The sequence below is a fragment of the Staurois parvus genome, unplaced genomic scaffold (genome assembly GCF_062004578.1).
Source record: "Staurois parvus isolate SC_StPar_1 unplaced genomic scaffold, SC_StPar_1.0 ptg000316l, whole genome shotgun sequence".
Taxonomy (NCBI): Eukaryota; Metazoa; Chordata; class Amphibia; order Anura; family Ranidae; genus Staurois; species Staurois parvus.
The window spans coordinates 3,977,534-4,004,526 of NW_028318112.1; the positions used below are offsets into that span (position 1 = coordinate 3,977,534).

At 48.3% G+C, this 26,993-nt stretch overlaps 1 protein-coding gene across 3 annotated transcripts in view; it reads left to right on the plus strand.

The window, feature by feature from the left end:
• The window catches only part of CACNA1I (calcium voltage-gated channel subunit alpha1 I), a 1,904,325-nt gene that overhangs the window by 1,361,969 nt on the left and 515,363 nt on the right, over nt 1–26,993 (plus strand). For all 3 annotated transcript variants that reach the window (XM_089683626.1, XM_089683627.1, XM_089683628.1), the window contains exon 15: nt 25,958–26,356. In XM_089683626.1, coding sequence (XP_089539752.1) covers nt 25,958–26,356 — 399 coding nt within the window. The remainder of the gene's footprint in view (nt 1–25,957; nt 26,357–26,993) is intronic.

Genomic DNA, 26,993 nt, shown 5'->3' on the forward strand with positions numbered 1-26,993 from the left:
CACCTTTTCTTCTCTCTTTAACTCCCTTTTTCCTTCATGTTCTGGTACTCTTTTTCTTTGTGCACCCTTTCTTCCTTTCTTATCCTTTTTGCAGCCCCCTTTTCCTTCGTTCTTGTTCGTTAATTTTATACCTCCCTCTGTATGTTTGAGGCGGATACCGGCTGACATCTCTGAACATCTCACGCACCCAGAACTAGACTACTCCACACACTCTATAACATTCACCTTCTCTCTCTCTTTATAGTCTTTACTCATCAGTACTCCTTTTCCCCACACCCGCCTTCTTCACAGCGCCTCCATACTCAATGGCTCACAATCGCCCTGGTATGGAAACTTCTAACACGATTGCACATAATCGTTTCCATGCAATGTCTTTTCCTATAATATGTGCTTGAAGATTTCTACGTCCTATTTTTTTAATTTTTGATATGAAGCCACATGTATGTCACATGTTTATTTGCCACATTGTTCTGTGAAAAACCCAATAAATATTATTTAAAAAATAAAAAATAATCACTTTTTTTTTAAGGTGAAGTCTGGTGGACTGAGTCACCCACTGGCTCTTGCATGTTCATAACTATAAGTATCTATAAAATAAATACTTTAAAGGAAAATCCAGATAGAGTCACTGTTATTGCTGCTGTATGTACTGTATATATACTGCTCAAAAAAATTAAAGGAACACTTTAAAAAAACATCAGATCTCAATGGGGAAAAATATAATGCTGGATATCTATACTGATATGGACTGGGTAATGTGTTAGGAACGTAAGAATACCTCATCATTTGATGAAAATTATCAACCTACAGAGGACTGAAGTCGAAGACACCCCGAAAATCAAAGTGAAAAAATGATACAGCAGGCTAGTCCATTTTACTGATATTTCATTGCAGGAATCCAAACTGGTACTCAGTAGTTTGTATGGCCCCTATGTGCTTGTATGTATGCCTGACAACATTGGGGGTATGCTCCTAATGAGACGATGGATGGTGTCCTGGCATATTTCCTCCCAGATCTGGGCATCACTGAGTTCCTGGACAGCCTGAGATGCAACCTGGTGGTGCCCGGATGGACCAAAACATGATATCCCAGAGGTGTTCTATTGGATTTAGGTCAGGCGAGTGTGGGGGCCATTCAATGGTTTCAATTCCTTCAACCTCCAGGAATTGCCTGCATACTCTCACCACATGAGTCTGGGCATTGTCGTGCACCAGGAGGAACCCAGGACCCACTGCACCAGCGTAGGGTCTGACAATGGGTCTGAGGATTTCATCCCAATACCTAATGGCAGTCATGGTGCCATTGTCTAGCCTGTAGAGGTCTGTGCGTCCCTCCATGGATATTCCTCCCCAGACCATCACTGACCCACCACCAAAACGGTCATGCTGAATGATGATACAGGCAGCATAACATTCTCCACGGCTTCTCCAGACCCTTTCTGCTCTCATCTGTGAAAAGCACAGGGCGCCAGTGGCGGACCTGCCAATTCTGGTGTTCAATGGCAAATACCAATCGAGCTCTATGGTGCCAGGCAGTGAGCACAGGGCCAACTAGAGAATGTCGGGCCCTCAGGCCACCCTCAAGAAGTATGTTTCTGATTGTTTGGTCAGAGACATTTACACCAGTGGCCTGCTGGAGGTCATTTTGTAGAGCTCTGGCAGTGCTCATCCTGTTTCTCCTTGCACAAAGGAGCAGATACCATTCCTGCTGATGGGTTAAGGACCTTCTATGGTCCTGTCCAGCTCTCCTAGAGTAACTGCCTGTCTCCTGGAATCTCCTCCATGCTTTTGAGACTGTGCTGGGAGACACAGCAAACCTTCTGGTAATGGCATGTATTGATGTGCCATCCTGGAGGAGTTGGACTGCCTATGCAACCTCTGTAGGGTCCAGATATCAGTAGTGACACTGACCTTGTCCAAATGCACAACTAATGAAAAACAGTGAGAAAAGATAAGTAGGGAAAAAAATGTCAGTGGCCTCCACCTGTAAAACCATTCCTGTTTTGGGGTCGTCTCATTGTTACCCATCTAGTGCACCTGTTGGTCATATTATTAACACCAAAGCAGCTGAAACTGATGAAAAAAACCCTCTGCTACTTAATTGACCAGACCAATGTCACTGGAGCTTAATTGGCTTGATGCTATACTCTGTTTAAAAAAATGTTTCTTTAATTTTTTTGAGTAGTGTGTATATATATATATATATTTATTGATGGACTGCCTGGGTGTCTCTGCCAAACAGTGCCTCCTGCCCCCCAAACCCATCCAGCAAACTGATAGCTAATATTATTATTATATTATTATTATTATACAGGATTTATATAGCGCAAACTGTTTGCTCAGTGCTTTACATTATAGTGGGAGACAATACAGTAACAATACAGATCAATACAAGAGGGATTAGAGGGCCCTGCTCCTTGGAGTTTACAATCTAGGAGGGCGGGGTGAGTGGTACAGTAGGTAGTCACTGTGGGGGATGGAGTGGTTGGAAGAGTAGAGGATACCAGAATTAGCAGAGGGTGGGATAGGCTTCCCTGAAGAGAGAGGTTTTCAGTGAATGCCAAAAGGCAAGTAGAGTAGGTGATAATCTGATAGATTGGGGTAGGGAGTTTCAGAGGATGGGTGACGCCCTGGAGAAGTCTTGGAGACGAGCATGGGAGGAGGAGATAAGGGAGCTAGAGAGTAAGAGGTCTTGTGAGGAGCGGAGTGTACGGTTTGGGTGATATTTAGAGATAAGATTGGTTATGTAAGTTGGGGCAGTGTTGTGGATGGCTTTATATGTCATTGTCAAAGTTTTGAATTTTATCCGTTGGGCAACTAGGAGCAAGTGGAGGGATTGGCAGAGAGGGGTGGCGGATACAGAACGGTTAGTGAGGTGGATGAGTCTGGCAGCAGCGTTCATGATAGACTGGAGGGGGATAGTCTATGATGAGGTAGGCCAATAAGGAGGGAGTTACAGTAGTCGAGGCGTGATATGAAAAGGGAGTGAAAGAGTTGCTTAGTGGTTTCCGGGGTTAAGAATGGTCGTATCTTGGAGATGTTGTGGAGGTGAAGTCTACACGATTTTGTCAGCGATTGGATCTGGGGCTGGAAGGACAGATGGGAGTCTAGGATTACCCCTAGTACCCTGGCGTGAGGGAATGGACTGAGGATGGCATTAGCGATAGTTATGGTGAAGTCAGTGGGGGTAGCCCGGGCACGGGGGAATACTAGGAGCTCAGTTTTGGAGAGGTTGAGTTTGAGGAAGTGGAGTGCCATCCAGGCCGATATGTCGCTTAGTAGGCTAGCAATACGGGTGGAAACTGAAGGGGTGAGGTGAGGGGTAGACAGATAGATTTGCGTGTCATCAGCATAGAGATGGTAGTTGAAGCTGTGGGAGTTTATCAAGTGACCAAGGGAGGAGGTGTAGATGGAGAAGAAAAGGGGTCCAAGGACAGAACCTTGGGGGACCCCTACAGAGAGAGGGAGTGAGGAAAAGGTGGCAGCGTTATAGGTAACACTGAAGGAGTGCTGTGATAGATAGGAGGACAACCAGGAGAGAGCAGAGTCGCTGAGGCAAAAAGAGTGTAGTTTTTTGAGGAGGAGGGGATGGTCAACCGTGTCAAAAGCCGCGGAGAGGTCAAGTAGTAGGAGTATTGAATAGTGGCCGTTGGTTTTTGCAGATAGTAGGTCATTAGTGTCAGGGCAGGGGCCGAGGAACGGACAGGCAGGCCTAACAATGTAACGCACTGGCTGACGACAACCACCACCCACAGACCGAAGTCCCTCAGGGCGCGGAGTCTAAGTCCCAGGCTGCCCTTCACCAGGGCCCCGATGGTGGGGATGGACTTGACGCAGCCAGGACCAGGTCGCGGCCCCCGAGACCCCTCAGCTGCAGTAATGGCCGCCGCCAATGGCGTGTAGCTGGTGGAAGAGACAAAAGAGTAGTCAGACAAGCCGGGTCAACAACAACAGGAAAAAACAGTACAGGACAGCAGACGAGAATCACAGGTCACGAGCCGGGTTCAGCAACGGAGAGTCAGATCAAAGGAGAATACAAAGAATAGTCGAGTACAGGCCGAATCAGATACCAGGAGAGTCACGAGAGTCAGAACAGAGTAATAGCAACACAAAGACACAAGACACAAGTGCAAAGAGCATGTGCGGGCCACAGGCTTATATGTCATCAGCCACACCCCTCTGGGGGATGGACCACAGAGACCTGAAGGCATAAAAGGATTCCCACCATGCACAGCAGAATCCAAGATGGACGCCAGCACATGGAGTAACATAACCTCAGGGAAAAGGTAGGACCTTGACAGTACCTCCTCCTCAAGGGCCCCTCCCCCTCCGCGGCTCAACAAAAGGCTTCTGAGGAAAGCGGGTATGAAAAGCGCGGAGGAGGGCAGGAGCATGGACATCCGCGGAAGGAACCCAGGAACGCTCCTCGGGACCATAACCGCGCCAATGAACCAGGAACTGTAATCGACCGCGCACCAATCGAGAGTCCAGGATCCGGCTCACCTCATACTCCTCATGACCGTCAACCCGGACAGGACGGGGCAGTCAGACAAGCCGGGTCAACAACAACAGGACAAAACAGTACAGGACAGCAGACGAGAATCACAGGTCACGAGCCGGGTTCAGCAACGGAGAGTCAGATCAAAGGAGAATACAAAGCATAGTCGAGTACAGGCCGAATCAGATACCAGGAGAGTCACGAGAGTCAGAACAGAGTAATAGCAACACAAAGACACAAGACACAAGTGCAAAGAGCATGTGCGGGCCACAGGCTTATATGTCATCAGCCACACCCCTCTGGGGGATGGACCACAGAGACCTGAAAGCATAAAAGGATTCCCACCATGCACAGCAGAATCCAAGATGGACGCCAGCACATGGAGTAACATAACCTCAGGGAAAAGGTAGGACCTTGACAATTAGAGAGCTTCAGTAGGGCAGTTTCGGTGGAGTGTAGGGGGCAAAAGCCAGACTGTTGGTTTTGGGGAGCAAGGGGACAGATATAAGATTGAGGGGATTGCAGTGATTCCCGGGGGAAAGAGGATGTCTAGTGTGTGGGCTTAGTATTATTATTATTATACAGTATTTATATAGTGCCAACAGTTTGCTCAGCGCTGTACATTATAATGGGAGACAATACACGAGACAGCACAGTAACAATACAATAATACACGAGGGGTTCGAGGGCCCTGCTCCTTGGAGCTTACATTCTAGGGGGGGAAGGAATAGTGGTACAGGAGGAAATAGCTGTGGGGGATGGAGTGGTAGGAAGAGTGGAGGAGATCAGCAATTAGGTGAGGGTGGGGTAAGCTTCCCTGAAGAGATGGGTTTTTAGGGTGCGCCTAAAGGTGAGGAGGGTAGGTGACAGTCTGATGGATTGGGGTAGTGAGTTCCAGAGGATGGGGTAAGCCCTGGAGAAGTCCTGGAGATGGGCAAGGGAGGAGGAGACCAGGGAACTACTAGAGTAGGAGGTCTTGTGAGGAGCGGAGAGTACGTTTTGGGTGGTAAATGGATATCAGGTCGGTGATGTAGTTTGGGGCATTGTTATGAACAGCTTTGTACGTCAATGTTAGTTAGGGGGGGGTGGCGGATACGTAGCGGTTAGTAAGGTGGATGAATCTGGCCGTAGAATTCAGGATAGACTGAAGCGGGGATAGTCTCTGATGAGGTAGGCCGGTGAGGAGGGAGTTACAGTAGTCAAGCCGTATATAATAAGAGAGTGAATGAGTTGCTTTGTAGTTTCTGGGGTTAGGAACGGACGTATTTTGGAGATGTTGCGGAGGTGGAGTCTACATGAATTTGTCAGCGATTGGACCTGGGGCTGGAAAGGCAGATTGGAGTCTAGAATGATACCTAGTACTCTGGCTTGCGGGGTGGGGCTGATGGTGGCGTTGTTGGTCGTGATGGAGAAGTCGGGGGGGGGCGCGGGCTGGGGGGAAAACTAGGAGCTCGGTTTTGGAAAGGTTTAATTTGAGGAAGTGGAGTGACATCCAATCTGATATGTCGTTCAGAAGGCTAGTGATTCGGGCGGAGACTGAAGGGGTGAGGCGAGGGGTGGTGAGATAGATTTGCGTGTCATTGGCATAGAGATGGTAGTTGAAGCCTTGGGAGTGTATCAGTTGGCCAAGGGAGGAGGTGTAGATGGAGAAGAGAAGGGGCCCGAAGACAGGACCTTGAGGGACTCCAACAGAGAGGGGGAGTGAGGGGGAGGTGACAGCGTTATAGGTAACACTGAAGGAGTGCTGTGAAAGATAGGAAGAGAGCCAGGAGAGAGCGGAGTCTCTGAGGTCAAGGGAGTATAGTTTTTTTTGAGGAGGGGGTGGTCGACCGTGTCGAAAGCCACGGGTCGAGGAGTAGGAGCACTGAGTAGTGGCCATTAGCTTTGGCGGTTAGCAGGTCGTTGGTGAGTTTGAGTAGGGTGGTTACGGTGGAGTGTAGGGGACGGAAGCCAGACTGTAGGGGATCAAGGAGGTTGTTGTCAGTGAGGTGGGAACTCAGGTGATTATAGACTAAGAGCTCAAGGAGTTTGGATGTAAATGGCAGCAGGGGGATGGGTCTAAGGTTATTTAGGTCAGTGGGATCCAGGGAGGGTTTTTTAAGTATGGGAGTGATGTGCGCGTGCTTCAGAGGGGAGGGGAATGCGCCAGTAGAGAGGGAGAGATTAAAGATGTGAGTGAGGGAGCGTAGGATGGAGGAGGAGGGTGATCGTAGGAGTTGTGTGGGGACAGGGTCAAGGGGGCAGGTGGTAAGGCGAGCTTGGGAGAAGACCTTGGTGACCTCTTCAGTGGTAGCAGAGTCGAAGGAGTGGAGTGTTGAGGGGGTTTTAGCGTGAGGAATGTTGGGCGGGTTGGAGGTCTGGACAGTGGCGAGGTCGAAGGAGAGGAGTGTTGAGGGGGTTTTCATGTGAGGGATGCTAGGTGGGGTGGAAGTCTGAGCAGTGGTGATGTCCCTACGAATTGCATCGATCTTGCTTTGGAAGTGGTTAGCAATCTCGTGGGCGGTGAGTGAGGTACTGGGTGGAGGTGGGGCTGGAGAGAATAGAGAGTTAAAAGTAGAGAAGAGCCAGGGAGGACTGGAGGAGAGGGTATTGATGTGGGTTACAAAGTAGGCTTGCTTGGCAGCATGGAGGGAGGAAGTGTAGGTGAGGAAGGCGGATTTATATCGGGTGAACGCTTGTTGAGATCTGGATTTGTGCCATAGTTGCTCTAGCGCACGACTGCATTGCTTGAGATTTTTGGCATGGTCATTCTGCAAGGATTGAAGTGGTCGGGGTCTAATGTTTCGTGTGGTTAGGGGTGATAGGGAGTCAAGAGCGGCTGACAGCGAGTTGTTATAAACAGTAGTGGCCAGGACAGGGGAAGGATACTGTTGTAAAGTTGGTCAGCTGCAGAGTGGAAGGGGGCAGGGTTCAGGTTGCGAAGGTTTCGGCTGGTGATAGTTTGACGTTTGGAGGGGTAGATGTTAGAGGACGAGGAGACGGAGAAGCTGATGAGGTTGTGGTCAGAGAGGGGAAAGGGGGTGTTTGTAAGGTTGTGGGGGGTGCAGAGATGAGAGAAAACAAGGTCCAGGGTGTTCCCGTCGGAGTGGGTGGTGGACTGTATGCACTGTGCGAGTGGAAAAGAAGAGGTTAGGTGGAGGAGTTGGGATGTAGACGGGTTATTGATGTTGATAGGGATGTTGAAGTCTCCAAGGATCATGGTGGGCAGCTCGGAGAAGAGAAAGAAGGGTAGCCAGGCAGAGAAGTCATCAAGGAAGCGGGACACGGGTCCAGGAGGCCGATAGATTACTGCAATCCTTAGAGGGATTGGGGAGAATAGTCGGATGCAATGGGCCTTGAAGGAGGAGAAGGATAGAGAGGGGGGGTTTGGGAGGACTTGGAAGGTCCTCAGCGGTGACAGGAGCATACCAACCCCACAACCTTTTCGACCACTGGGTCTGGGTGAGTGGGTCCAGGTGAGACCTCCATAGGTGTCAGGGATCGCGGCTCCGTGCTCCTCGATCGCGGCTCTGTCCCCCGCGCATGCGCGGCAGATCGCGCCGGGACACAGGCACTAGGTCCCGGCGAGCCGCGGCTGACAGGACGCCGCGCATGCGCAGTAGGTGCCGGGGGCGCGCCTCAGGCGCCCAATGACAGCCGGGGGCGCGTCCTAGCCAGCCAATGACAGTGCAGGGCGCACTATTTAAAGATGCCCTGCACTGTCACAGATTGCCGCAAGGTCTTCCTGTGATCCCGAGTTCCTGCACCTGTCTAGTGACCCTGATTGACCCTGACTACGCTGCCTGCCCCTGTGATTGACCCGGATTGCCCTGACTATTCTGCTGCTCCTGTGATTGACCCGGATTGTCCTGACTACTCTGCCTGCTCCTGCGTTTGACCCGGATTGCCCTGACCATTCTACGGATTGACTTCCCTGCTGACCCTGCGTGTGACCCGACTACTCTTCGCCTACCGATTCTGTACCCCGCTTACCCTCACGGGCCCACGATCCGTTACTACCCTGCTGGGGCCGCCATCCTCTTCATATCTGGCTCTCCCGGTACCTGTCCCCAAAGGTCTCCTCAGCCACTGGTGGGCCTGCTCGGAGGTCGTGACCTGGCCCGGGACTGTTTCAAGTCCATCCCCACCATCAGGGGCTCTGGTGAAAGCACAGCCCGGGCTTAGACCCCACGCTCTGAGTAGGTCTGTCAGTTGGCAGCCTGAGGCACCACCTGGCGGATCATAACAGTACCTTGCGGCTATGACAGAGCCAGGAAGTGGACCGGCGTCCCTAGAGGATATTTGTCAGCACCTGGCAACCTTGACCCAGGCTTTCCAGAACTTCCACAGTCGCTGCGCCCGACTGGAGGACCGCATGGAGTCATTAGCTCCCCTGACTCCCCCTGCTCAGAGTCCTCCACCTGCAGAACCTCCCGCTAACCCTGTATCTGGAGCGGTTGCCACACCCCTAGCTCCTGAACCCCGCGTTCCTCTGCCGGAACGATTCCGTGGTGACCGGAGCCGCTTCCGAGCCTTCCGGAATGCTTGCACCCTGTACTTTGACTTACAGCCCCGCACGTTCACCACCGAGACCGTCAAGGTGGGGTTTATAGTCTCCCTCCTTCAGGATGAGCCCCAGGATTGGGCTCACCGTCTGATGGAGAAGCACGACCCCCATCTTGACTCCGTGACCGAGTTCTTTCGGGCCATGGCCGTCTTGTATGACGACCCTCAGCGGGCTGCTTCCGCAGAGGCTACTCTATACTCTCTGCGGCAGGGCCGCCGGACAGCCGAAGAATACACGTCCGATTTTAGGCGTTGCATGGGAGACACCAGATGGAACGATGCGGCCTTATGTCACCAGTTCCGCATCGGGCTGTCTGAGTCTCTCAAAGATGAACTAGCACGAGTAGGTCTACCTGACTCCCTGGAAAAACTGATTGAGTTGGCCATTCAAATTGACCGTAGACTAAGGGAACGTCGGCTGGAAAGGAGCAGCCAGGGTCAAAGGGTGGCATGGATTCCATCCAGAGATACAGCTCCAACCCCAGGGAACCATCCGCGAAGCACGGAAACAGGGGACAACCCGGAACCCATGCAGCTGGGATTGGCCCGTTCCCACTTATCGGTCGAGGAACGTCAGAGGAGACTATCACAGAACCTATGTCTGTACTGCGGGGAAGCTGGTCATCAGGTGCGCTCCTGTCCTGCTAAAATGAGTAAGTCCACGCCCGTTTCTTTTACTTTACCTGCAGGAAGGGATGATCAGTCGAGTTACCTGGCCATTCCTGTGTCTTTACAGCTCCCCGGAGGAACATAGTCGGTGACCGCAATCGTTGACTCAGGAGCCTGTAGTTGCTTCATCGATCTGACTTTTGCCCACCGGCAAAAAATCCCTCTCCAGACCAAAGAAAGGGGGTTCAACATCTTCTTGGCAGATGGGTCCCATATAAAATCAGGGGTGGTGGACCAGGAGACACCACCCATTTTCACCACAATGGCAGACCATCACCAGGAGTTCCTCCGTTTGGATGCCATCGCATCCCCCCTTTTTCCAGTCATTCTGGGGCTCCCTTGGCTGAGGGCCCATAACCCCCAGATTGACTGGGAAAAGGGAACAATTCAATTTCGCTCACCATATTGTTTGAGTCACTGCCACGTCACAGGATCCGTGGTTCCCCGGTTCCTCCTGTGCTTGGATGGCGACACCGATCTATCCCAGGTTATTCCTCCGGCCTACCATGACTTCTTAGACGTCTTTAGTAAGCGAGGAGCTGATGTTCTCCCTCCGCACCGTTCCTACGACTGCCCCATAGACCTCCTACCCGGATCTGAAATCTCATTCGGCCGTATCTTTTCCTTGTCCGAAACAGAATCGGGAGTACTGAGGGAATACATTGACGAAAACCTTCGGAAGGGATTTATTCGTACATCCACATCCCCAGCCGGGGCCGGGTTATTCTTCGTAGAGAAGAAGGACAAATCGTTACGGCCCTGCATAGACTACCGTGACCTGAATAAAATAACGGTAAAGAATCGTTATCCCTTACCCCTAGTCCCTGAGCTCCTCCAGAGATTGAGATCGGCAACGATATTTACTAAATTAGACCTGCGGGGGGCCTATAACCTTGTCCGTATCAGGGAGGGGGATGAGTGGAAGACGGCGTTCCGTACGAGATTCGGTCACTACGAGTATTTGGTGATGCCGTTCGGGCTCTGTAATGCTCCGGCGACCTTTCAGCACTTTATCAACTATGTTTTTCGTGACTTTCTCGATATTTTCGTGGTGGTTTATTTGGATGACATCCTAATTTTTTCCCCCTCACTGGAGGTTCATCGGGGTCACGTGATACGGGTATTAGAACGGTTGCGTCAACACGGGCTATACGCAAAGGCAGAAAAGTGCTGTTTCGAACAGCACGAAATCACGTTCTTGGGACTCGTTCTCTTTTCCGCGGGGGTCGCGATGGATCCCCAGAAAGTCACGGCGATCTTAGATTGGCCAATACCCGCCGACAAAAAGGGGGTACAGCGTTTCATCGGTTTTTCCAACTTTTACAGGAAGTTTATTAGGAACTTCTCCGGTCTGGTCTCCCCGATCACGCAACTGACGAAACAAGGGGTCCGCTTTAAGTGAACTCCCTAAGCGCAGACAGCATTCGAAAAGCTCAAAGAATTGTTCACCTCTGCTCCCATTCTCTGCCATCCAGACGCTTCTCTCCCATATGTTTTGGAAGTGGACGCCTCCGAAAATGCGGTAGGAGCGGTTTTGTCCCAAAGGAATGGTACCAAGGAACTACTGCACCCTGTGGCGTTCTTCTCCAGGAAGTTGACACCAGCGGAACGTAACTACGACATTGGAGATCGGGAGCTCCAGGCCATTAAAACTGATCTTGAAGAATGGAGGTATTTACTGGAAGGAGCCACACACCCAATCCTAATATTCACAGATCACAAAAACCTTGAATATTTAAGAACGGCAAAACGACTGAGACCTCGCCAAGCGAGATGGGCTCTTTTCTTCTCTCGATTCTCATTCCATATAACGTACCGACCCGGTACTAAGAACACTAAACCAGACGCTCTGTCCCGCATGTTTGAGGACCCCGACGACGCTGTGGTACCTGACACCATCTTACCTTCTGGGAGTTTCCTCGCTCTACAAACGGAACTTCGCTCTCGGCTTCTCGATGCTTCTGTAGGACTACCAGTTCCGTCTGGGTCACCCCTCCAGAGCCATGGTGGGCTATTTTGGAAGGAAGACCGGATCATGGTCCCAGAAGAAGTGCGAACCTTGGTCCTAGGGCACTGCCACGACCATCCAATGGCGGGCCACTTCGGGGTAACGAAAACTCTGGATCTACTACGGCGCTCGTTCTGGTGGCCAGACATGATCAAGGATTGTGAGCATTACGTCCGAACTTGTCCCACCTGTCAAAGGAACAAGCCCTCCAGGAGCAGGGCATGGGGATTGTTACGTCCATTACCCATACCCAAGCGGGCCTGGCAAATGATAGCCATGGATTTCGTGGTCGAACTTCCACCATCCCAGGGCTACACTGCAATAATGGTGATCGTCGACCGCTTCTCAAAGATGGCACATTTCGTGCCCCTGGAGAAGACCCCATCAGCACCGGAAACGGCACGGATCTTCATCAAGGAAGTGGTTAGGCTTCATGGTGTTACCGAAGATATAGTGTCAGATCGGGGGGTCCAATTCACCTCCAGGTTCTGGAACGCCTTATGTAAATCGCTGGGAATCAAGCTGTCGCTTTCATCCGCCTACCATCCACAGACCAACGGCCAAACTGAGAGGACAAACCAGACGCTGGAACAGTACTTACGGTGCTACACATCCTACCTTCAGGATGACTGGCTGTCGTTGCTGCCTTCCGCGGAATTCTCATACAACAACTCGAGTCACTCAGCTACGGGTCAATCCCCATTCTTTTCCAATTATGGGTATCATCCCACATTCCTCCCTGATCTGATGCCTGAGAATCCGGTACCGGCATCTCAAGACATCTTGAACTTCTTTTCTGTCAATAACAAGACAATTCAGGAAGCCATCGCTAAAGCCCAAGAGGACAGTAAAAGGGCATTCGACAGAAAGAGAAGAGGAGAATTACTGCTTCAACCAGGGGATCAGGTTTGGCTAGCAACAACCAACTTGAAGATGCTGTGTCCTTCAAGGAAGCTGGGACCCAAGTACATTGGCCCATTTCCGGTAAAACGAGTAGTTAACGAGGTGGCCTACGAACTCGAGCTTCCGCAGACCTTCAAGATACATCCTGTGTTCCATGTATCTCTCCTGAAGCCATCCAGACCGGATCCCTTCCCGGACCGTGAATCCAGACCTCCCGAGGCAGTCACCATAGGTGACCAGGAGGAATATGAAGTGGAGACTATCCTCAGTTGCCGACGGAGGGGGGGCCAGACACAGTTCCTGATAAAATGGAAGGGGTATGGCCCTGAGGAGAACTCATGGGAACCCGCCCAGAACGTCCACGCGCCCAGGCTCATCCGGGAATTTTGTCGTGCTCACCCGCGGTGGAGAGATCAGTGGGGCTCCCGGAGGGTGCCCATTGGGGGGGGGCAATGTCAGGGATCGCGGCTCCGTGCTCCTCGATCGCGGCTCTGTCCCCCGCGCATGCGCATTGGCGGCAGATCGCGCCGGGACACAGGCACTAGGTCCCGGCGAGCCGCGGCTGACAGGACGCCGCGCATGCGCAGTAGGTGCCGGGGGCGCGCCTCAGGCGCCCAATGACAGCCGGGGGCGCGTCCTAGCCGGCCAATGACAGTGCAGGGCGCACTATTTAAAGATGACCTGCACTGTCACAGATTGCCGCAAGGTCTTCCTGTGATCCCGAGTTCCTGCACCTGTCTAGTGACCCTGATTGACCCTGACTACGCTGCCTGCCCCTGTGATTGACCCGGATTGTCCTGACTACTCTGCCTGCTCCTGCGTTTGACCCGGATTGCCCTGACCATTCTACGGATTGACTTCTTTGCTGACCCTGCGTGTGACCCGACTACTCTTCGCCTACCGATTCTGTACCCCGCTTACCCTCACGGGCCCACGATCCGTTACTACCCTGCTGGGGCCGCCATCCTCTTCATATCTGGCTCTCCCGGTACCTGTCCCCAAAGGTCTCCTCAGCCACTGGTGGGCCTGCTCGGAGGTCGTGACCTGGCCCGGGACTGTTTCAAGTCCATCCCCACCATCAGGGGCTCTGGTGAAAGCACAGCCCGGGCTTAGACCCCACGCTCTGAGTAGGTCTGTCAGTTGGCAGCCTGAGGCACCACCTGGCGGATCATAACAATAGGAGAGTGGCGCAGGGGAAGAAGAGTCGGTGGTTTGGATCCAGGTTTTGGTGACGGCTAGGAGGTTGAGGGAGCGGGAGACAAAGAGGTCGTGGATGGCGGTAAGTTTGTTGCAAACCGAACGGGCGTTCAGGAGTGCACATGAAAAGGGAGGGGTGGTTTTGGGGAGTAGGGGGACCGGTATTAGGTTGAGGGGGTTGCGGCAGTTCGTGGAAGTAGGAGGGTGCCTTGTGGGTGAGTGAGGTGGTGGAGGACCAGGGTTTGGGGAGATGTCCCCTGCGGTTAGAAGAAGGGTGAAAAAGGTGGCATGGGAGCGGGATGTACAAGAGCGTGTGAGTCTACCAATGGTGGCGTTCAGGTCAGTGGGAGAGTGGAGTATCAGGAGGAGGTGGTGAGAGCCGTAGTGGGGAGATGGAAGCAGTGAGGGCGCGATGTATAGTTGTTTGGGAGGAGCAGAGGGATAGAGAGAAGAGATTTTGGGAACGGAGGAGAGGAGTATGAGGAGGAGGAGTATAGGTGGCATTTTAGGAAGGTAAACGGAGTGGCGGACAAGTGAGGTGGAAAGTAGAGAAGGAACAGGGTTCGGGGACATATCCCCAGAGGTTAGGAGGAGAAGAAGGGTGAGGAAGGTGACATGTGAGTGGGATGTATACTGCCTTCCAGTCCTGGCATTAGGGTCAGCAGGAGAATGAAGTATTAGCAAGAGGTGATGAGAGCAGTAGTGAGGAGATGGGAGCAGTGAGGGAGAGATGTACAGGTTTTTGGGTGGAGCAGAGGGACGGAGAAGTGAGGTTTTGGGAACACAAGAAAGGACTATGAAGAGGAGGAGTAGAGGAGGCATTTAAAGGTGTAGGGAGTGGGGATCGGGTATGGAGAGATGGATTCCAGGGGCGCTTGATTGCAGATTGTCTAGCATGCAGTGGAGTTTCTTGTTGTAGTATCTTTCTACAGCTAGAGTTCTTGTCCTTTGGGTCAAGCTGGGATGGGGTCAGCATGAGTGGTATCTGGGTGGTCAGATCTGGAGCGTTGTGTGGCTGTTTCTTGTGGGAGGATGTTCGTGCTTGGCAGGGTTCAGGGTCTAGGTGGAAGTTCCAGGTTGTAGGAAGAGGGTTGGCTTGAGGAGGAGAGGGATGGGTGACAGTTGTAGAATTGATGTCCCTTGAAGCCGATGGGGAGAAGCCAATGCACCAGGCCACGGGTGACCCCTGGTGACACGGCCGTGGGTGTCCGCGGGGAAGACCGCCTGGGTGAGGATGGATGGAGATGGAGGGATGAGGATGGATGAAGATGGTGGGGATGGAGGTGGATGGAGATGGCTTACCGGATGCAGGGGACACTGTAGGGAGCCTCTGGAGTTCACTGCTGCCCGGGTGGTACCTGGGGCACCTGAGCCTCGGGCTGAGCAGCCGCGCCAGGCCACGAGGTAGTGTCCACGAGTGATTCGGGGATCGGGTGGTGGTGATGCCGTATGGGGTCCTGTCGGGGGCCACAACAGCCTGGTCCTGCCAGAGGTGGCTCTTGACGCCGGTGGAGAGGGCCAGGGAGCCTGCTGGGGTGTCTGCTTGGTGCCTGCTTGGTGGTCTTGTGTCCACTGCGGCCTACAGCTGAGTCTGCTTGCTGCACCTGGGTCTAGTGCTAGGCTGCTTGGAGTGGCCACCTGGGTCTAGTGCTGGGCTGCTTGGAGTGGCCCCTGGAGAGGTTGAGAGAGCCTGGGGCCGCAGGGAGTCCACCCTTCAGCATGTGCTGACCCTGCTCTGTCATTTTATCTGGCCTACCACTTCATGGCTGAGTTGTTGTTGGTTCCAGTTGCTTCCACTTGGTTATAATACCACTAACAATTGACCATGAAATATTTAGTAGTAAGGAAATTTCACGGATGGACTTATTGCATAGGTAGAAAACTATTACGGTACCACGCTTGAATTAACTGAGCTCCTGAGAGCAACCCATTCTTTCCAAATGTTTGTAGAAGCAGTCTGCATGCCTAGGTGCTTGATTTTAAAAACCTGTGGCCATGGAAGTGATTGGAACACCTGAATCCAATTATTTGGAGGGGTGTCCCAATACTTTTGCCAATATAGTCTAATTTAACAGGAGAGGTCCTCTACAAATAACATTTATATTTTGTTTAATCATCTATGAAAGTTTGCTCATCCTTGAGGCTTGCAAGATTGTAAAGCCTCTAATGTTGTGCCTAATATGTAATCAGAAGGGATAAGCAAATGATCTCATGTTCAATTCATAGGTGTTTTTTTTTCTTATTCCTGCATGAAGTCTGAAAAACCAAAACTTAAAGTGGAGCTCCATCCAAAAGGGGAAGTTGCGCTTTAAGGCTTCGTCCCTGGCTCCCCGTTAAGGATTGGCACCTTAGGGGAGCAATGGAGCAAGGGGTACCCAAATTTGACAGGTACTCGATCCTGCTTCCAATACGATCAACTAAGCAATCAGAAGCAGAAATTGTTCTCCCCCCTTGCTCCCCGTAGTCTTCTGTGACACGTGACAAGTCCCAGAAGACTACGGGACCATTCATAAAGCGCAACACTACTCACACATGAGCACTGGGCACCTGGCTGTGAAGCCGCAAGCTGTCACAGCCAGGTGCCCACACTGAAGATGCTGGGGAGAGAGGATGGCCAGTGAACCTGTCTGTGGTAAGGACACCACTGGATCGAGGGACAGGTGAGTGGCTGTATTTTAAAAGTCAGCAGCTACAGTTTTTTTAACTGCTGACTTTTATTTTTTTTTTAATTTTGACTAGAGCTCCATTTAAAGATCAAACCCCCCATAAAGTCCTTGTCTGAAGGGGCAATCTTGATACTACATTCTGGTCATTTTCACTGGTAATTGGCAAGGCAGTTTCAAAAAAGGGCCCGAAGAGCAAGGAGGACAATAACCAATGCAAAAAAATTCCAGGCAGCGGTAAGAGGGTATATCTTTTATTGTGAATCCTGGGGCAATTGGTGATAAACACAAGTTCTTTAATCACTTCCAGACCAGGGATGTACCCATACGTTTCTGCAATTTTGGTGGTTATACCAGAGTGATGCCTGCAGCTGTATCATGCCGGTACCGGTTTTTAGAGAGGGCAGTTGGCTATCTTGCGAAAGCAATTGGAGCTGCTAACTAGCTTCTCATTTGCTTGTACAAGCAGCAGGAGGAGACATTCTCGCCTCCCGCCACTCTCTCGGGATCTCCCGTCCCACCGGTAGTCCTGAGTGTCCAGCCAGTGTGTCCGCTGGCTGACTGGACAGCCAAACAAAAGCTGGACTTGGCTTCGATCAGTTCTCCTTTATTGTAAACTGGAAGCAATGACCTGATATCACTTCTGGTTTACTCTGAAACTTTAGAAGACATTTTTAAAAATCTGAAAATGTTCAAAAACACACAGCTCTTGATGTTTTGAATGCTTTCAAGTGCAGAGGAGGTACTTGGGGTCTTATAGACCCCAGATCCCTGCATAAAAAATCTAAAAAAATGTCTATTGCTGTCACAGGGGATGTTTACATTCCTTGTGACAGCAATATTTATTTGGAAAGACAATTGGCAACTTACATCTGACAAATAGAGCTTGCTTTTAAGCACACAACTGCTTCAGTGTAGTTCCTTCAAGGCACGAGATACAGTGTAACAAGTAGATACAGTAGCAACTTGTGACGGGAGTGACTTTTGGGGGTGGGGGGACTTCTGTATCATCCTCCCAAATCCTTATGTTTAAGTGACCCTGTGCCTGTTAGGGTAAAGGGTGTACATGTGAATGTCCCAGTCTTGTGTATAGTGTGTGTTCCTTTCTTCTCGGCCACATGGTTGCCCATTGTCTACTGCCATGTGGCTATTCCTTTGTTCTATTGTGTGTCTTGGGTTGGTGGGGGTGGTTACCTGCAGCCCTCCCACTGATGGGGCTGGCTAATGATGTATTCCCTGCAGCCCTTCCCACTGATGGGGCGGGCTGATGATGTATTTCCTGCAGCCCTCCCACTGATAGGGCGGGCTGATGATGTGTTTCCTGTTTCTGGTTGTGTTTCCCCGCCCTCTGTATATATCCTGTGGTTTGTGTTAAAATAAAGAGTTAACTTCCTGTTTTAAGAAGAGCTGGGTGCTGTCTCTATGTTTTTGCATGATCAGAGCGGGTGGTGCGTTCCTAGGATGGTGTTCGGACAGGGAAGTGGAGTATAACGGAAAAACTCAGTGCAGTCTGGGTTCTGGTTCCGTTACACTCCTGTAGCTGTAAAACCAAAATGAAACCACCGGAGGTACTAGTCTAAGTGTTGCAGTATACTGAAGGAAAGTATGCATATCAATTAGCAACTCACAGAAGGGCAAGAGGGTAAGCAAGTGTCAGCTGATTATAGCAGTATTGAACTCAAATGACATGTGCTTACCCTCCTGCCCTCCTGTGGACGACATGCTCCTATATTTGGAAGATTCCGGCCCTTCACTGCTAACAGTGCTTCACACTATAGAGTGATTTGAAGCATGTTCAAGATTAAAATATAATTGGGACAAGTCCCAGATTATCCACATAGATTCCTAAATCCCCTCCTGTACACAGGCTTCTCTCCCTCTTGCTAGGGTTAGCACCATCCAATGCTTAGGACTACATATTACCTGTACACTCACAGTGTATGTGCCGCTAAAGGTGGAACCATTATATGCTCTTATTAAATCCAAAATGCAAATATGGGCCTGTTGTCTTTTAGGGGTCATGGGCAGAATAAACTTATTTTTAAAATCAAATTATTGCCAAAGATTCTGTACATTCTCTAGCACTCACCCTTATATCTACTGCTCATATTTTTCAAAATGATGGACTCCATCCCTAACACCTTTGTTTGGGGCACTATCCATCATAAATTGCCTTGGCAGACCCTTTAAAATCCCATGAACCTGTGGGAAACGGCTTTGCCGACCCTTAATATGTATTATTTAGTGTCCTGACACTTTCATAACTGTAATCTGGACATGTCAAGGTAATTAACTCTTGTGTGCACCCACCCCCACTTTGCTTCTCATCCCCTGCAGGTTATTTTGAGAGGGGTATGTAGCACCATGGAGGTTTATGACTGTAAAAATGTGGTCTATCACCATCAGAGGAGCTGGCACTATCAAAAACCAATACCCCCACTTTCCACTTGCACATGCCCTTCTGGTATAATAATCAGCTACCTGAATTATTAACTATACCGGAGTCTACTGGATGTCTGTGGGCATCTAAGGGTATAATCTACTTACATCACGTGCTCTCCAATACTGGACCTAAAACATTCCAGAGCTTAAATGATAAGTTCACCTTTTACCCAAAAAAAAACAAATCCACATTTTTTTGCTAGCAAAAACATGTGCATTTACTATTTTTTGTTTTGAGAGCCTGGAAAGCATTGCACCAGCAATCAGCAGATCACTGGTGCCATGCAGGACTCCTGTAGACCTGTCAGTGTATCTGTGTGCTTGTACCTCGTACACCTCATTGAGAACTACAAGCCAACAGCTGCAAAGGCTATTGGAGCTTGTAATTTCCCATTCACAGAATACTGTGAATGAGTGAAGCAGCCAGCCGGGTGGAGCCTCGCATAACTACATTTTAAAAAACTTATGATGGCTAGAGGGGAAAAAGAAACCCTGGAAGATGTAATGACAGGGGATCGGGGGCGAATGGGGGCCTGTTCTTTCCTAACATGTTACACCCTAAATATGTGTGTATTGTAACATGTTACGAAAGTTTAACTTTTCTTTTAACATCTGGAGTAATAAAAGAGTTAACAGTGTGCTCTCTCGTCCATACTGTGTGCTGTTTTTCTTGGGGACTTGTTGCTTTCTATCTCTCTGCAAAGCAGAGAGATAGAAAGCAGCACATTCCCTGCTAACAGGAGAGAGACCTGTGTTGTGTACACACAGATCTCTCCCCTGTCAGCTTCTCCGCTGATCACTAAGTCCCGGCCATGAATTGCTGGCCTGGACCTGATGATTGACTTCTCCGGGAGCCAATGACAGCCAGAAATGTAAAATCACGTATATATAAACATGATTTTACACAGCGCGGCCGCCCTTTATCAATATATTTGCTATAGGGCGGTCCTTAAAAGAAGAGTTAATTCCTCCTAAATTACATGTTATTTTGCTGTGTTCAGCTCCTGCTCCATGCCCTTTGTGCCCAGTTCCCCCAAGATGTACTCGGTCCTAGATTCCTATGCTGAAGGTCATTTGTAGTTCTATCCTCAAAAAAACTGACCTCCATTTTCTACAATAGTCTTTTTATGCCATCGGCTACTAGGATAGCCTAACAAATTAAAACACTATGGGAGGTGCGCATGCGCGGTCGGCTCCGAGGATGGACTCAGTGAGGAGAGCTCCATCCGCCGCCAGCATGATCGTGGCACATTATGGCCCCAGGGAATATAAACCACAGCAGCTGAAACATTAACCACTCGCCATCCGACGGGCCTATGACCAGACGTCGGAAAATGCCGGGACTCCCTGGTAATATGATCAGTTTCTTTCCTGCTCTCGGCCCCAGCAGCCAAGATGGTGCCGCTGCATGCAAAACAGCCACTCAACACAGCCAGCACAGCAGGGAGAGAACACAGAACTCCAGGCAGCATACATTCCAGACCCCATGCTGAAGGGATCGCTGTATCCATGGGACCCTGGTGAGTCTCCCCCCCCCCCCCCCATCTCCTACGTCCAGCAGCCCGGAAAAATCCAGACCCAGACTGGACACAGGTTCACCCCCTGACAGACAGCCTTTTCTCTCAGCTACTATTCTATCAGCTAATGCTCCATCTTTAATTGAATCCTATCCTGCTTCTGACCAACGTATCACAGAGATTTCAATGAAAAACATGCTCCTTTCCCTGCGACAAACGCTACATAATGATCTGACGGCATCATTATCTCAAATTTCAAATTCGGTCCAAAATCAAGAAAAACGTATCCGCCATATCAAAAATAAACTAGGGGAAATGTGCACCGCACATAATGAACTCATAGATGCACACACAGACCATGAGACAGACATCGAACAAATCAATCTCAAATTGGCAGACTTAGAAGATCGCTCCAGGCGAAACATCAAATTCCGTGGGATCCCAGAATCCATCACCACAGACGCCATAGTCCCATACATACAACAATATATGAAAACTCTCATCCCTACCCTCACAGATGTAGAATTGGCTATAGATCGAGCACATCGAATCTCCAAACAGTCATTCCTGCCAGCGACGGTCCCCGGAGACATATTGGCGCGCTACACTTTTTCCACGTGAAGGAAAGAATAATGATGGCAGCAAGAAATTCGACCTCCATCCCTCCAGCCCAAGCAAACATCAAATTGTTCACTCCCTGCAGTTCCAATTTATCTCAGCAAAAGCAGACCCACAAGGCCGCTACCACATATTGATCTGCAATATCAATGATACTACATACACATTGGTGAACGTCTACGGTCCTAACACCAATCAACTCCAATTCTTCAACAAACTTAACTCCATTATAAATCAACACAGAAAAGGCAGACTACTCATCAGCAGAGACTTTAACACTATAGGGAACCCTCTTCTTGACACATCATTCAAGACAAGATCTTCAAAACAGTCCTTCAACCAATTTCTTCACTCCAATGATCTTTACGACATCTGGAGATGCCAACATAGTACAGAAAAGGACTATACCTACTATTCTCCATCCCACTTATCCTATTCCAGAATCGACTTCTTCATCACCAATAAATGGACTCTACAATATGTCACCTCCTCCAAGATTGGTACCATCACTTGGTCAGACCATGCTCCGATCACTATTTCCCTTGACAACAACATTCGCCGATACACCAATTATGGCGATTGAACTCGATCTTGCTGAAAAACCAAGACTACAAGCAACAAATAATTGATGCACACAAGACATTTTTTGAATTTAATAATACCCCTGATATATCCATAACCACTTTGTGGTCAACCTATAAAGCATACATGAGAGGTATTCTGATACAACTAAACGCTCACGTCAACAAAAACAGAACCCAACAAATAGATAATCTCCTAACCTCAATCAAAACAAATAATCCCAAGACCCAACAATCTCTTCGTCCCTGACAGCAGATAGAAATAAATTAAGATCCCTTCTCTACAAATATGATCTAAATCTCCAAAAAATGAAAGCGAAATTCTACTCACTAGGTAACAAAGCCAGCTCGTTGTTAGCCAAATCGGTCAAATAAAAACGGCTGAAATCCAAAATAGCCTCAATTAAACACCCATCTACGAATACCCTAAACACAAACCCACAAGACATAGCCAACGCTTTCGCAGAATACTACCAAAACCTATATAACTTTAAAAACGACCCTGACACCATTCAACCAACAACCACCTCCATACAACAATTTCTCCAAACGACCAATCTCCCTCAACTATCCTCAGACCAACATGACACCATTTCTACCCCAATATCACCCAAAGAAATAGAAAACAACCATTAAAACACTCCCAATTAACAAATCACTAGGAAACGACGGATACACTAACGAATACTATAAACACCTTTCCACAGACTTATCACCACACCTGACCAAAGTCTTCAGTCACGCTGCCACCACAGGTTCATTCCCCAAAGACATGTTGCAATCCATAATAACGACTATACCAAAACCTGGCAAAGACCCCCAACTTTTTCAATACCGACATAAAACTATACGCAAAAATCATATCCCGAAGAATTCTCCCCTACCTCCCCACCCTTATTTACCCAGATCAAGTAGGTTTCATCCCAGGTCGCCAAGCACCCGATGCTACCAGAAGAATTATCTCCCTCCTACACAACCTAGAAAGTACTAAGAGCCCCTCCTTATTCCTATCTCTAGACGCAGAGAAAGCATTCGACCGGATACATTGGCAATTCATGCAACTCACTCTTCAAAAATTTGGCATCACAGGTTGGATGCTGAACGCCATCTTATCATTATATTCACATCCATCCGCTAGAGTACTGATAGATGGCACATTATCTGACCTCTTTGACATCTCAAACGGTACAAGACAAGGCTGCCCACTCTCCCCAATAATATTTACACTCCTTATTGAACCCCTAGCACCTAAACTCAGAGCGGACCGATCATATACAGGAATCACACACCTCAAAATGGAACACAAAATTAGCCTATTTGCAGACAATATTATATTAATGGTGACCAACCCAAAAAAATCCCTCAAAATGATTCACGCACACCTATATACCTACTCAACAGTCTCATATTACAAACTTAACAAACCTAAATCTTCCTTATTAAACCTTCACATCTCATCCCAACTCCAAACCCAACTAGCCAAACAATTCCCTTTTTTATGGGAAACGAACAACATTCCTTACTTAGGAATCAGACTCACACCGACGACAAACCAACTATACACAGCAAATCATAAAATTTTGCTTGAAACGATCCCCCGAAAACTAAACACTTTACGCACTTCAGAACTCTCCAAACTAGGACGAGTGGCAACTCTGAAAATGTACATTTTACCCAAAATCTTATACATATTCCGCACACTCCCCATACCAATCCCTAACTCATTCTTTTCTAGCCTACAAACAATCCTCACAAACAAGCCTCCTATGGAACTCGAAAAAAACAAGCTGTACCACCAACCTCTTAATACGCCCTACAGCTAAAGGAGGAGCAGGACTCCCACACCTCGTCATATTACACAGCTACTCTTTTAGACCAATTATATTTCTGGTGGAACCCATCGAAAGAAAAAATTTGGTCCATAATGGAAACCCTCCCTTTTCAACCACTTAAGCCCCAAAATATAATCCCGACTCCACCGACCAACCGAATAGAACCCCAACTAAAACAACCCTGCATTCAAGCCTCCCTACAAGCTTGGCGGGACCTCCTTTCCACTAAATTTAAAGATGTCAAACATATACCTACTCCAACCAATATACTAAACCTTCTCATTCCCTCGCTAGACTTATCTCAATGGACAAAACAAGGGATAACCAATATAACAGACCTCTATATCAATCAATCTATATGTCCCTTCCAAATTCTCCAAACCAAATATAATCTCCCTACTACTGAAAACTTTACATACCTACGAATTGCTCACTGTCTACAAACATCTCTTACCCCACACCACTATGATACCAGTTACAGCCTTCATCTTATTCACCAAACCTCAATACCCAGGCAAAGGTATATCCACCTTTTATACATATCTCACAAACTTACAATTTACTCTGCAAACAACCTCCCTAACCAACTGGGAAACAATCCTATCAGACCAAATAACTTTAAAATGCTGGGAAAATACCTTCAACATCACCTATAAAGCTACCCGATGCAGCTCCCATTGGGAGTCATATCTATAAATACTCCACCAATGGTACCTGATCCTGGTCAAACTCTCCATCTACTACCCGAAACAGTCTCCTACATGCTGGAGACAATGTGGTGAGCCAGGCTCAACACTACATATTCATTGGTCATGTAAATCACTCAGATCCTTCTGGAATACTACTTTTCAATTAATCTCCAAAATAAACAAAATCTTGTTAACACCGAACCCCTCATTAACACTCCTACACATCGGGATTGAGAAACTCCCTCCTCGTTCCCGAACTATTATTACCCACATACTCTTTGCCGCCAAAATTAACATTACCAGATTATGGAACACAAATAAAACCCCCTCAATCACTTCATTAATTACAGAACTTAACACCCAATGTGAAATGGAAAAATTATCAGCAATTAATACTTCTTCCTATCACAAATTTAATAACCAATGGACCCAATGGCTAAACCACCCAAAATGTTCTGTACAATCCTGATGACATTTTATTAGTTGAATTACCGCCCAAACCAAGACTGGTATTTCCTCAATTACCCAGTTATATCCCTCCTGCCCCAATTCTCTCCCCCCCCACCAAAACCCCCCTAACAACCCAACTCCCCACCAAGGTTCATCATACATATATGAATACCTCTGATGATATTGCTAAACAAGATCTACACCTCCACCTATCATTGGGTAGAACAACAACAAAAATGCTCAACTATGTATCGTCTAATGTAATATTGTATGAATGAACCATATTTCACTTCCTTATTTTTCTCTGAAAAATTTAATAAAAATATTGAAACATAAAACACTATGGGAGATGGACATGGGGGGCCTGGTGGACTGAGAGTGGCACGAGATCTTGGGATAATGGTAAACTAGTTTCACCCAAGCTGTCCGCTTAACTTACTTATCTGTACATTTTTCACAGGGCCTGTTTGACCCCAATTTTTTTGACCAGATATTGTCCCCTCACAGTCCTTAGTGTCCGCACTGTCCTGATGCCAGGTTCATGGCATTCCTTTCCTCATTCTTATTATCTGAAACAAGGAATTGTTGCGCATGAGCAAGATAATCCCACTGCAGCAAGTGACTCACTATGTAATGAAATCATTTAGCCAACTTCTCCATGCACGTTTGCAGAGCTATGGTAGGAATTGTAGAAGAGGAAGAATCCACAGTAATGTAGCACAGTATAGTACTGTATAGCAGCAAATAACTATTCCTACAAACAGCTCTTAAAAAACTACCCCAACACGCACTGAGAAATAGCTGCTGGGAACCTTGCCTTTTATAGTGAGTGGACTGGCACACAACAGAGCCCCATTGCTGACCCTTGTAAGCTATCTGACTTAAAATCAGAAGCCATGAAGTGAATTATTTGCAGTTGTTTGCTGTGGCAGTGAATTAACGCTTAGCTTGCTGTACCTGTTAACAGCTTGGATTTACATTAAACCCATGTTAGTCCTGAACCTGAATCTCATCCCTTGTAATCCGTATAACTTGTTTTTTTTATTAAAGGAAAAAAGACTGAACACAATAAATTTTCTAGTTTGTAGAAAATCTCTTTGGTTGATTGACTCATGTGTTATGCAGCCAACTGCATTACCTTCATATATTCATCCATTTGTAGCCAAGGGTGTTAGACGATTACGTTCAGTTACTGTATGTATTTACGTTAATCGAGGAGAGAGGCTTTTTTTGATTATACACTCAAATATGAATTGCACTCTTAGATATCTATACTATTCGTTATCAAGATTTTATATTTAATGTGTCTTCCTTTTTATGGTATTTATGGATTTATGGTTCACAGGCAGGGTCACGGCCACCTCACTGGAACAGAAGTGGAGCCTGGGGCAGCCGTAGATCAAGCTGGAACAGCTTAGGCCGTCATCCAAGTATTAAGCCACGACCATGTACAGCTGAGCATGAGTCTTTACTCTCTCGAGCGGAAATCCACAGAGACAGAGGTCATTCCAGAAGAGCATCAAGTCTGAAACACAGGAGAGCAATGTCCTTGGACAATAAGGGCTCTGCAGATATTCCACATCATTCTGGACTCCGTACAAGCCATAGGGCACCCAGCAAAGGGACTAACTCAGTTGGAGAATATCAGGATTCCACTGGAAAACCTCACCAGATCATGAAAGAGGTTTTCCCCAAGATGAACAACCGTAAAGATAAGGAGGAAGAAGAAGAGGAAATCGATTATGTGAGTATAGAGCTTAAATAATTTTCTTTAACATGAGACTATGCAGCAGGGGCGGACTGACAACTCATGGGGCCCCCGGGCAATAGGGGATCATGGGGCACCTGTGTCCTTGCCCAAACTCAAAAAAGCCTATGAAAAAGGTACCGGGGCATCCCATGGGGCCCCCTACTGACCCCGGGCCCTCGGGCAGTGCCAGAGTTTCCAAATGGTCAGTCCGCCCCTGCTATGCAGATATTTTTTCTTAATGTTTGCACAATAGTATCAATTTATGTGAGTCAGCTGTGGCTTTGTTCAAGCCACACTTTTTTTTTGCTGCTTTTTTGTGCTTGTCCAAATACTATTAGTACAAACCTCATGGGTAACCTAATGGTGTCTGTAGCTTCTCTAAGCAGAACCATCTCTGAACTGGAGAACAACACAGTGATCTATCCATGTCAATCCTAGTGGCCACACAGCTAATAACTGTACTGACCTCTATGCCTGGAAGTTGGATGTGCCTGTACACGTAATGTCTGACAAGCTGTTTTAATAGAACCCTGAATCTCATAGGTCATATAGCTAGAAATCATCATCATAGATTGTTTTGTCTTTGAGTACAGAGAAAGAACAAAATTCATTTAAGTGTGAAAATTGTGGC